The sequence below is a fragment of the Poecilia latipinna genome, unplaced genomic scaffold (assembly GCF_001443285.1).
Source record: "Poecilia latipinna isolate Pla-1442-1.1 unplaced genomic scaffold, P_latipinna-1.0 Scaffold499, whole genome shotgun sequence".
Lineage (NCBI taxonomy): Eukaryota > Metazoa > Chordata > Actinopteri > Cyprinodontiformes > Poeciliidae > Poecilia > Poecilia latipinna.
Genome location: NW_015113115.1, coordinates 38,871 through 49,424, shown reverse-complemented (window position 1 = coordinate 49,424; position 10,554 = coordinate 38,871). Strand labels below are relative to the sequence as shown.

Genomic DNA, 10,554 nt, shown 5'->3' with positions numbered 1-10,554 from the left:
ATTTGCTCTTGCAACTCTCCAAAGATGTCTTTGCTTTTCTTCTTCTTTCCATTTATGTCAGGTAAATGAATGTATGTCTCTGTTATGCAGTTTCTGGTGTAAGTTTATGCATTGTCTTATATTGGATTAAACTCTAATTCTGTGACGTCAACACGCATTGTTGTTTTCCTTGTGGCTACATGTGGCTCGCCGAGAGGACCTGGGATCCAGAGGAAGAGAGAGCCAAAGTTAACTATTTTAGAATTTTCTTTAACAATGGTTGCTCTTTTTCTCTGAAGCTTGAAATTCGTTTTCTGTGCCTCTTCAGTTAGCCATAGAGGATGGTAACAATGCAGCTGTGAACATGCAGCAAATGGCAAAATGCTCCGCAAACAAGTGAACGAGGCAAATACAACCTCCACAACCACAAATCACCCCACATGCAAATACTGCAGAACAGAAACATGTTTACATTCAGGCAACACTACAGACTTCCGGACTCCTGAGTTTACACAAGTTTTCCTTTTATTTCTTGTGGTTGCAGCATTTGCAGTGTTTTTCTGTTGCTCTTCTTTCATTCCTGTGTGTGATGAGTTAACATCATTCATGTGTTTGCAGCTGCTGTTAAAAAAAGAACTAAAGTAAAGCGGTGTGTTCAGTTTTACCCTGATTCAGACCACAAACCTTTCAGTTGAAATCGCACCTGACTTTTAGCCATGTTCACTGTAGTCAACAGAGCAGGCTGGAAACGGTGACAGGAAATGTTCTCTAACTGAGAGGAAGCAGGTGGCTCTTCCTTTAAACAAATACTTTATAGAGATTTTTTATTTATTTTTTTGCCTTATCAAGAAGAATTTCTGTCAAAGTTTGAGAAGCAATTAAAAAGTAGGAGCCATGAGATGCTTCAATCAAGTATTTACTTTTTGAGGAGTTTCTAGTTTAAAAAAAACAAAAAACTAAGCTTCGGTTGTTGATTAAATGACAGCATCTTCAGTTTTATTAAGTTAACTTAAGATTTTACAATGTACTTGCAAATTTCATTTACTACATTTAAAAAGTTGCATAATTTGTACAAAGTTCAGTTTTGCTTAATCTACTTGACAAAATTAACCCTTGTGCGTACGAGGGCCTGAGGCAAATGATACAAGTGATACAGGTATGGGGTCAGTTGGACCCCATTTGTAAACACAAGGGTTAAGTTAATGTTAATTTACTTGGATTTTCTGTTTCATGTAGCAAAATGAGCAAGTACTTTAAACAAAGAAAAGGTTGCCTTAATTTTTTTGTACATAGATAAGACAGAATATATATATATATATATATATATATATATATATATATATATATATAGAGAGAGAGAGAGAGAGAGAGAGAGAGAGAAATAGCCAAATGACAACTAAAAAAGTAGTTCCCATCGTCTTTGAAGCTGGGCTAACAACAACAACACTCTCTTCCTCCATTCACGTCTGAGACCTGCGATGTTCAGAGTTTTATCTTTTTTATTTCATCCTGGTTTGTGTCTGAGTGAAGACGTTAGTTTGACTTCCCAGCTTCGAGTCATCCGCCTGCTCTGTGCACCTCCACATAACAACCACATAAACCACCTGGTTTTCCTGTGTGTGAAGATGTTTCTCATAACGAAACCTTCTGATTAGGACCTGCGGTGGGACTGCGTAGTTTGGCTTTGCACGAAATCTTCTTCTACACCCATAGCTGGGGGCCTTTTTTATTACTTTGTTGAACCACCTTTTTCTGCAGGAACTCGACTCAAATCCAAACTCCAGAGGACTTGTGAGGTGTGAACAGACAATGGAAAGAATTAGGAGAGTCAGCATGAGCCAGAGAGTGGTGGGAAAAACCAGAGTGAGAGCAACTGCGTAGGAAGAAAATAGAATGAATGTTAGAATCACAAACCCACAGAGAACAGAAACTAAAGAAGAGTAAACAGGTGGAGCTCAGCTCAGCATGAGAAGGACACGACCAACGCAATAAAAAATCTGGCATGAGATAAAACGAGAAGGAAAGAGAAGGAAGGAAAACTCAATAATCACAAAACTATGAAACTAAATGGAACCTGAACAACTGAACGTGCATGAGCATTTTTCTACACTTTGACAAACTTTGGTCAATAAAAATCTGGACTGGATTCTACTGAACCCAGTTCACAAAGTTCAGATTGATACCCCAGTCGACCAAAAAGATTTAAAATAACTATTTTCTACTTTGGAAGAGTGTGTGTTCAGGTTTGACAGATGAAAAGAAAAACATCACACTGACTGTAAAATGTAAGCATATTTTGTTAGACATCACTTTCTAGACTCCCTGACTGCCTGGCAGCTCATGTCTAACAGAAAAAATATCCTTTCCAAAAGTGGCTTCTACTTTCCATGATGGCGAGTTGTGCTTTCAGTCAGAGAGAAATCAGTCATGACACTTACAAAAGGCAAAAGGTTTCAGACAAGAAGGGAAGTACCATTGTTTCTAGTTTGAGTCCAGTTTTAAAATGAATATTTTAGAGACCGGAAGCTGGTTGGAGATCTGGACGGAGCCAGACGTCACGACTCCACCGCTCGGGTTCTCAGCATCCTGGCGAACATCCTGGCGTGTTTGGTAGTCGTTGTTGTAATCTTTACTGCGATTGTACAAGCGAAGCATTGTTCAAGCTACAGATCCTATTACAATTACAATTATTGGCAATAACCAACTTTCAGAGTGTATGAGAGATTGTCCAACGCTATAACGCAGTTGTTCTGTTTTTGCTCTGGTGCCAAAATGAAGTTGTGACAGTAACGCTAGTAGAAAAGTCTAAGAACTTAATTTGTGTAAAGTTTGCTTTTATGAAACCTGTGAAGTGTGTTTTAGCTCAGATGAATTAATAGTTTGTTTCATAATAATAATAATAATAATTGACATTATCCTCTTTAAAACGTATAAATGTCCTTTCTGTCATGAATTGGGTTGATTGAGGAGGTGAGGATGGACGCGGTAGACCAGGTTGATGTTCTATAATGATGGTTTTAATGACAAACATGAAGAGAACAGAAATCCAGGCAGCACAGGTGAACAGTGAGGCTAAAACCTCAGACACTATGGTAGCACTGGGACGACACAGGACTAACAAAGACTGACAGGAAAGAGAAGGACCTGACGGGGAGCAGGTAACACAGGTGAGGCTAAACACACACACGGGGATAATCAGCTGGAGACGATCAGGGGGAGACGAGACGAAACAGGAACTAGATTAACAGAAAAAACACACAAAAATCCACATCCTCAATTTCATTATGTGCAGAGAGACTAATTATTTTCCAAAAGTAAAGCAGTAACAGCTGCAGTTATACAGAAATACAATTTAGAACATGGAAGGTTGTGTACCAATGTAGTACTTCCTCACCCCCAAATCTAACAACATTCATGTCAAATGTTTGTGCTTCAAAGCAACCAGAGATGAAAGTATTGTGGTTTTTGCACATTGACCATTTTTCAGTGGTTAATTTTCCAGTTAAGACACGAACATCATAAAAAACAAACCCCACTCCGGACAGCCTGCCAGTTCTGGAGCAGATCGTTCAGATCGTCCTGCACCTGCAGCCGAGCTGAGAGCAATGAATCCTGGGTACTCCTCTGCACCTTACTCTGCTGAGACCGTCGCACTGCAGGGCAGGAGACATGAAGTGTCCCCTGGACAGTCTGGAGGTCTCACAGGAGTTCAGCACACCATAGTGAACGTCCCCACTGAGCCCACAAGAGATTATCTGGTCTGGTCGCTCTGGAACTTCGTCTATGGAAACTTTTGCTGTCTTGGATTGGCGGCTCTCATCTGTTCTGTTAAAGTGAGTTTATGGTAATAGTTTCTCAGTCATTTGTCTTAAATGTAAACATTTTCTGTTTGTTTGAAAAAGGACAGAAATCATGAAGAGGCTTGAATCTGGTTTCTGATTCCTCTTTTGGTAAATGTGTTTTATGCAGTTTGGACAAATCTGGAAACATAATCTGGATAATTAAGGTTTAACGCAAAAAGATTAGTTTCACAGAACTCACATATGAAACTATTTCAATGATGTGGATGGCCTTTCCACTCAAACTTTGAGTCCAGATTAAGATCCCAAAACTAGGTCTTAATCTAGAATCAAAGTTTTAGATTTGAGTCTAACTTGACGCGACAAGTTAGACACAAGTTGTAGCTAAACTAGCGTTTAAACTTTTTTCTATTTTTTACTTTGAAGACAATAACTCAATGTGCATTTTGGTAAATCAAAGGTAAAAGTCCCAATGTCTTAGTAAATAACAACTGAGAACTCTTTGTTCACCACATGAAACAATTAATAAATAAATTTCATTTTTCTGCTTTCAGGCCAGAGACAGGAAGATGGTTGGAGATCAACTCGGAGCCAGAGGTCACGCCTCCACTGCTCGGGTTCTCAACATCGCGGCGACTGTACTGACATCTTTAACCTTCATTCTCTGCATTGTTGTGCCCATTGTTGTGACTGCACAGGGGGGAAAAATATCCCAGATATAACAAGTAATTGTTCCGTGGTATGAGGGCTTTTCAAAGACCACGACTCGTCTGCTTTTCTGTTTATATTTTGGTGCCTCAAATAAAATTGTAACAGTCGTACAAGTAGTAAGATCTGAAGCAATAGGGAAAAACGTCATTTGAATAAAGTTCACTTGCTTAAAATCTGCAAAGTGTGTTTCAGCTCAGAATGAAAAGCTTGCATCATGATGATTATAAAAACAATCCTGTACTCTATAAGACACAGCAGTGTAATTTATTTTGTGTGTAGCCTCTTGTGTCATTTTAAACCAAAAACATATTTGGTCACGAATTGACAAAGTGAGGACAATAAAAACAAAAATCTAAATGTAAAAAATAAAATTATGACAAGTGAATCATAACATTTATATCATATTAATTACACTGGCTTGTACTCGTCTCATTGCTCATAATTTCCAGGTTCCCCCTGGGGGCGACTTTTGGCTTTAGGTTTTCAGCACTTCCTGTTTCTCGGTCACAAATTTCTTCAATCTTCTTCCAAGTCTAGCTTTTAAACCACATTAAAAAAGTTATTCTTTGCTTAAAAAACATGAAATATTCAAAGGGTTTCCCAGAGGCAAGTAAGGCCTTCAAACTGGACTTTACATGGTTTCTTTCAAACACAGACTTCTTCCTGCACACTCTACCAGAGAGGCCAGATTGGTTTGTGGAGGGCTGAACTCATAGTTGTCATGGCAACAGATTCTCTCACCTGACCCGTGAATCTCTGCAGCTCCTCTAAAGTTTCGATTGACCTCTTGACAGCTACTCTGATCAACGTCCTCCTTCACCGACCTTTTAGTTTAGAAGGTTGTGAAGTTTTGCTACTTTCTTGCATTTTGTTGGTCTTTCTGGAATATTTCCGACTGAAACTAACTTTGCCTTCTGATTTTTGTTTTCATGAGTCCATCTTCACTCCCATGTTTAATCAATTACTTTTTTTAAGGATTTTTTTGGCTCCGGTGGTCTTTATTCCACAGTAGATAGATGGGAAAGTGGGTTATGAGAGGCCTCTGACATCAAGTGCTGCTGCTGTACCACCACGCCCCTAGTCAATTATTATTAATTGTTTTTTGTTCTAGTTCTAGTATTTGACATGCGTTAAGACAAGAAAATAGTTAAAGAGAGAGAAGACATCCAGCAAAGGTCACCAGGCCAGGAATCGAACCTGCAACAGCTGCATTGAAGACTGAGGCCTCATTATTTGGGTTGTGCTTAACCCCCGAGCCACCACAGCACCCCAAATCAATAACCTTTGAAAATAACTTCTTATATTATTATGCAAAGTCAGGCTTATAAAGATTCAAAGATATTTCCTCATATCCAAAAACAAACAAATTATTAAGAAGAAAGAGAGGAAAAACTCTACGTCATACAAAGCAACTGGAAATGACAGGATTGCATACCAACTGCTGTTGATTGGTGAAATTTCCCCTGTTAAGCAAGGACAACTTAAAAAAACAAAACCCACTCCAGGTAGTGAGGCCGTTCTTTAACAGATTATTCAGATCCCCATACCTCCTGGAGCTGAGCTGAGAGGCATGGATCATGTATATGAAGTGCCCTCTGGACAGTCTGGGGGTCCCACAGGAGTTCAGCACACTGTAGTGAACGTCCCCACTGAGCCCACAAGAGATTATCTGGTCTGGTCGCTGTGCAGCTTCGTCTATGGAAATATTTTCTGTCTTGGATTGGCGGCTCTCATTTATTCTGTCAAGGTGAGTTTATGCTAATAGTTTCTCTTTAATTTGTCTTAAATTAAGCGTCTTTGAAAAGGACAGAAATCATGAAGAGTGTTCAAATTGGCTTCTGATTCTCCTTTTGGTAAATGAATTTTATGCAGTTTGGACAAATTTGTTAAAATCTAGAGACTAATTTGAATAATCTGGATAATTCAGGATTAGGGACATATAACTTTAAATCACAGTTTGATAGGTTAATTTCACAAAACTCAAACATCAAGGTAGTTCAATGGTATGGATGGCCTTTCTACTGAACCAGGTTAAAAAAACCAGATTAAGACCTCAAAACTGGGTGAATCAAAAGGCTAAATTGACTAAAAATGTATTTTAACTTTCCATTTTTTACTTTGAAAGAGTGTGTGTTTTTCTAAAAATAAATAAATCAATAAATAAATCAATGTGTGATTTGGTAAATCAGAGATAAAAGTCCCAAAGATGCAGCAGGCAATAAGGGAGAACCTGATGTTCTCAGTATGAACCAGTTATTAATACAGTATATATGTTTTCTGCTTTCAGGCCAGAGACCAGAAGATGTTGGGAGATCAGGACGGAGCCAGACGTCACGCCTCCACCGCTCGGACTCTTAACATCGTGGCGACCGTCCTGGCATCAGTAGTCATCATTGTTATCTCCATTGTTGTGCCCATTATTGTGATTGCAATCTCTTTAAAAAATCATAGATGACACTAAACTTGTGTAAGCTATGAGGGCTTTTCAAACATCGTGACTCCCTTGCTTTTCTGTTTGCACTCTGGTGCCAAAATAAAACTGCAACAGTAGTACTAGTAGTAAGATCTGAGGCAACAAGGAAGTCCACTTGCATAAAGTTCGCTTCCTTAAAATCCGCAGTGTGTGTTTTAGCTCAGATGAATGAAAAGCTGGCACCGTGATGATAATAAAAAAGAAAACAACAGAAACGTCCTTTTTTCTGTGTGGAGAGTTTCCTGTGTAATTTTTTAAACAAATATGTATATTTGGTGACAAACTGACACAGTGGGGGTAATAAAGACAGAAATCTTTGTGACCAAAAGTGAAACCTGGGATTGTTATGACAAAGGAATCATTACATTTATGATATGTGATGCAGAATTGAACAAACAGTCATGAGAAAACCAGCCGCACCAATCAGGCAAGGTCAGACAAGTAGAAAGGTCAGTTAATCCCATGGTGAAATTAATGGACACTGAGAGTGTAAATGTTGACTTCAGTGTCAATGGAGTCAGACTAATCAATATGTGAACTATTTTTAACATACAACATTTTTTTCAAGTTTGTACTTAGTGGAGTTTAGTAAATTTGAAATTGCCAAAAAAACAAAACAAAAGCACAACTTAAAATATATCTAAGATACATTTTTGTGCTAAAATGGAACAAAGGCAGTAATTATTAAAAGGGCAACATTTTTTTTAGAACATGACTACACTGAATCTGCTTCTCCTGATAGCATTCAACTATGTGTAAGATAAACATTTTCATTTTGAAACCTAAGAATGTGAAATGATACATTTTAGGTGATATTTCTATATTTTTTGAGCCGCTGATGTTTCAGAAGATCACATAAACCAGGTGAAGTAGTTTAAAATTATCTTGTTGTTTAATGATAATGGGAGTGTCTTCAGTGACAGACTGCTCCATCTTAGGCGCACAAAAGAGCATCACTGTAGATCCTTCCTCCTGGCTGCTGCAAGACGTTATAACCATCTCTGTTCCCAACAAACTCAATGAGTTTTTAAATCCCTGCTGTCATTTGCAGTTGTTTATATTTTTTGTAATGAAGTAGTTTGTTGTTTTTCATGCACAAATACACAAGGACGTGTATTTTGTTTTTGTTAAATGACCATTCGTAGTTGTACATTTCTTTTAAACACAGTGTGCTATTTTTTAATTAATATTTTTTAACTAATATTCTACATTAGTTTAAATATGTCTGTGTCTGCTTACCTCTAATTTGTTGGCTGCACACTGGAATTTTCCCACTGTGAAACTCTAGGAGGATATTTCTAAATCTATTTCTTAATGCCAGCAGTACCGGTTTCCATTTGTTTCCTGTTTTTATTCAGTTGAAAAACAAATGGCAAGAAAATATGGTAAGTACTATTAAATGTCATCCTTCGTGCCTTAAATAAATATAGAAAAGGAATAATCAAACTGTTGAGGTATGATCTAAACCGGCTGCCAGCAACTACTGTGAAACTGAAAGGAAATGGATTTTAAATAATATAAAGTTGAAGCTTAAAACGCAAACTTTTTGAAAACAAAGCTGCAATTGACAATAGGGGTAAAACATCACATCTTCTGCAAAGACCTTGTGGTCACAAATGAATAAATTGCAAATGACGGGAAACAGATATACATACTGCATCATTTATTTCTATTCTTCTCTTTAAGTGTTTTGCGTCACTGTTGCGGTAATTTCTCTGTAATGTGGAATAACTGAATTACATCAGAGTGTCATGTCCTGTTTACTACATGTTTTATTTACCGCAACCTTTGCAACTGCAACTTCATTAGCCAAATCTCTAACTTGGAAAACAAAGGAAGCATGAGTCACATCCTGTTTGTGTCACCGACACTACACAGAACTAAAAAATAAACAAACAAACAAAAAAAAAAAAACACACAAAAAAACCCTGACAGAGATAAAGCAGAAAAACTAAGAAGATTGTATGTGGGTTGTTTTCTTTTTTTCCCCTTGATTATTGTTCAGCAGGTAAAGTGAAAATAATGAGGGTGGCATTGCAAGTTGAGTAAAACTAATAATAGAAAACATTTAAATTCTGTAACAAGCTGATTACTTTCAACATTTTTGGCGACCATGACAAAAAGTCTGGACACTATTGCTTTAGAGCACATGTGTCAAACTCGATGCCCGGGGACCAAATCTGGCCTGCCGCAGCTTTTCATGTGGCCCTCTAGTCTCCAAATTACATCAGTAAGTTCCTCCTGTTTGTCACAGATCCATAAAATCATCAGATCCCCACATGCTTTCTGATTTTACTGCAAATATTCTCAAAATTGGCCAAAAACATGATTTGACTCGATGTCAAGTTATAGTCCTGACCAGTGATGTCAGTAACGCGTCAGACCACTTTTTCAGTAACAAGTAATCTAACGCGTAGCTATTTCAAATCCAGTAATCAGATTAAAGTTACATATCACTGTACGTTACTATTTTCTTTTGTACCGTATTTTCTGCACTATAAGGCGCACCGGATTATAAGGCGCACCTTCAATGAATGGCCTATTTTAAAACTTTTTTCATATATAAGGCGCACCGCATTATAAGGCACATAGAACAGACGCTATAGTAGGGGCTGGAGTTATGTTATGCATCCACTAGATGGATCCCTGTCTGTAAGTGACTCATAAGTAACTTTAGATCACCGGGTGGTTCCTTTGTTTCACAAAATTTGTTTCACGTTACATGCAATAACTTGCTCTTTTGACAGAGTTTTCTGTAATCTTCTACGCTCCACAAATCTGGAACAAACTTCCAGAAAACTACAAAACTGCTGAAACACTGAGTACCTTTAAATCTAGACTAAAAACACACCTGTTTGGAGTTTCCTTTGAAGCATAATTGACTAAGAAATTAATAATGGCACTTGACTAAATGTAAGGTTTCGATTGTTGATTCTTTGTGTTTTTATGACGTAAAGAACTTGTTGCTGAAATGTAATATACAAATAAAATTTGATTGATTGATCTGATTGAGCTAACATGATGCCAAACATAAACATGTAGTATAGTACAGAGCTGAAGTTGGTTTGAGATTGCAGATCCGAATTTCAGATGTGGATAAAGGACGACTCTGCCTCATTTTCCAGCATGTTTAATTTGCTCACATTTAAGGACATCAATAATTAACCTCCTCAAACATGGACTAGATTATTTCACATTAAAAGCAGAATATTTTAAAATTGTAAAGCCTGCCTTGTGATTTGCGAAACCTTGTTTGAGTTGAATAAAGGATCATAATAGTGCTTTCACAAAGCGTTTTGGCAATCATACTCACTGTGTTTTGCACTTCCTCTTTTGTTCAGTGGTTACAATTTCCACAGTGAAAACCACAACCTCCATAAAAAGTACGTCTACTCCAAGTAATGTGACAGTACTTCAAGAAACTCTTCAGATCCACCTACCATCTGCAACAGAGCTGAGAGCCATGCATCCTGTTTACGCCAACGAGGCGTACCCTGGACAGCCTGGGGGTCCTGGAGGAGTTCAGCACACCGTAGTGAACGTCCCCATTGAGCCCACAAAGGATTATCTGGTCTGGTCGCTGTGCAGCTT

At 37.9% G+C, this 10,554-nt stretch overlaps 2 protein-coding genes across 2 annotated transcripts; both read left to right on the top strand.

Moving 5' to 3' along the window:
- The first annotated feature begins 3,567 nt into the window (after positions 1 to 3,567).
- On the top strand, positions 3,568 to 5,072 carry LOC106952204 (interferon-induced transmembrane protein 1-like). Its single transcript, XM_015040183.1, has 2 exons — positions 3,568 to 3,812; positions 4,334 to 5,072. The coding sequence occupies exons 1-2, from the start codon at positions 3,585 to 3,587 to the stop codon at positions 4,499 to 4,501; spliced, it is 396 nt and encodes a 131-aa protein (XP_014895669.1). The 5' UTR covers positions 3,568 to 3,584; the 3' UTR covers positions 4,502 to 5,072.
- An 897-nt stretch (positions 5,073 to 5,969) lies between these two features.
- Positions 5,970 to 7,566, top strand: LOC106952198 (dispanin subfamily A member 2b-like). The gene is made up of 2 exons (XM_015040176.1): positions 5,970 to 6,237; positions 6,778 to 7,566. The coding sequence occupies exons 1-2, from the start codon at positions 6,061 to 6,063 to the stop codon at positions 6,943 to 6,945; spliced, it is 345 nt and encodes a 114-aa protein (XP_014895662.1). The 5' UTR covers positions 5,970 to 6,060; the 3' UTR covers positions 6,946 to 7,566.
- The last annotated feature ends 2,988 nt before the right edge of the window (positions 7,567 to 10,554 follow it).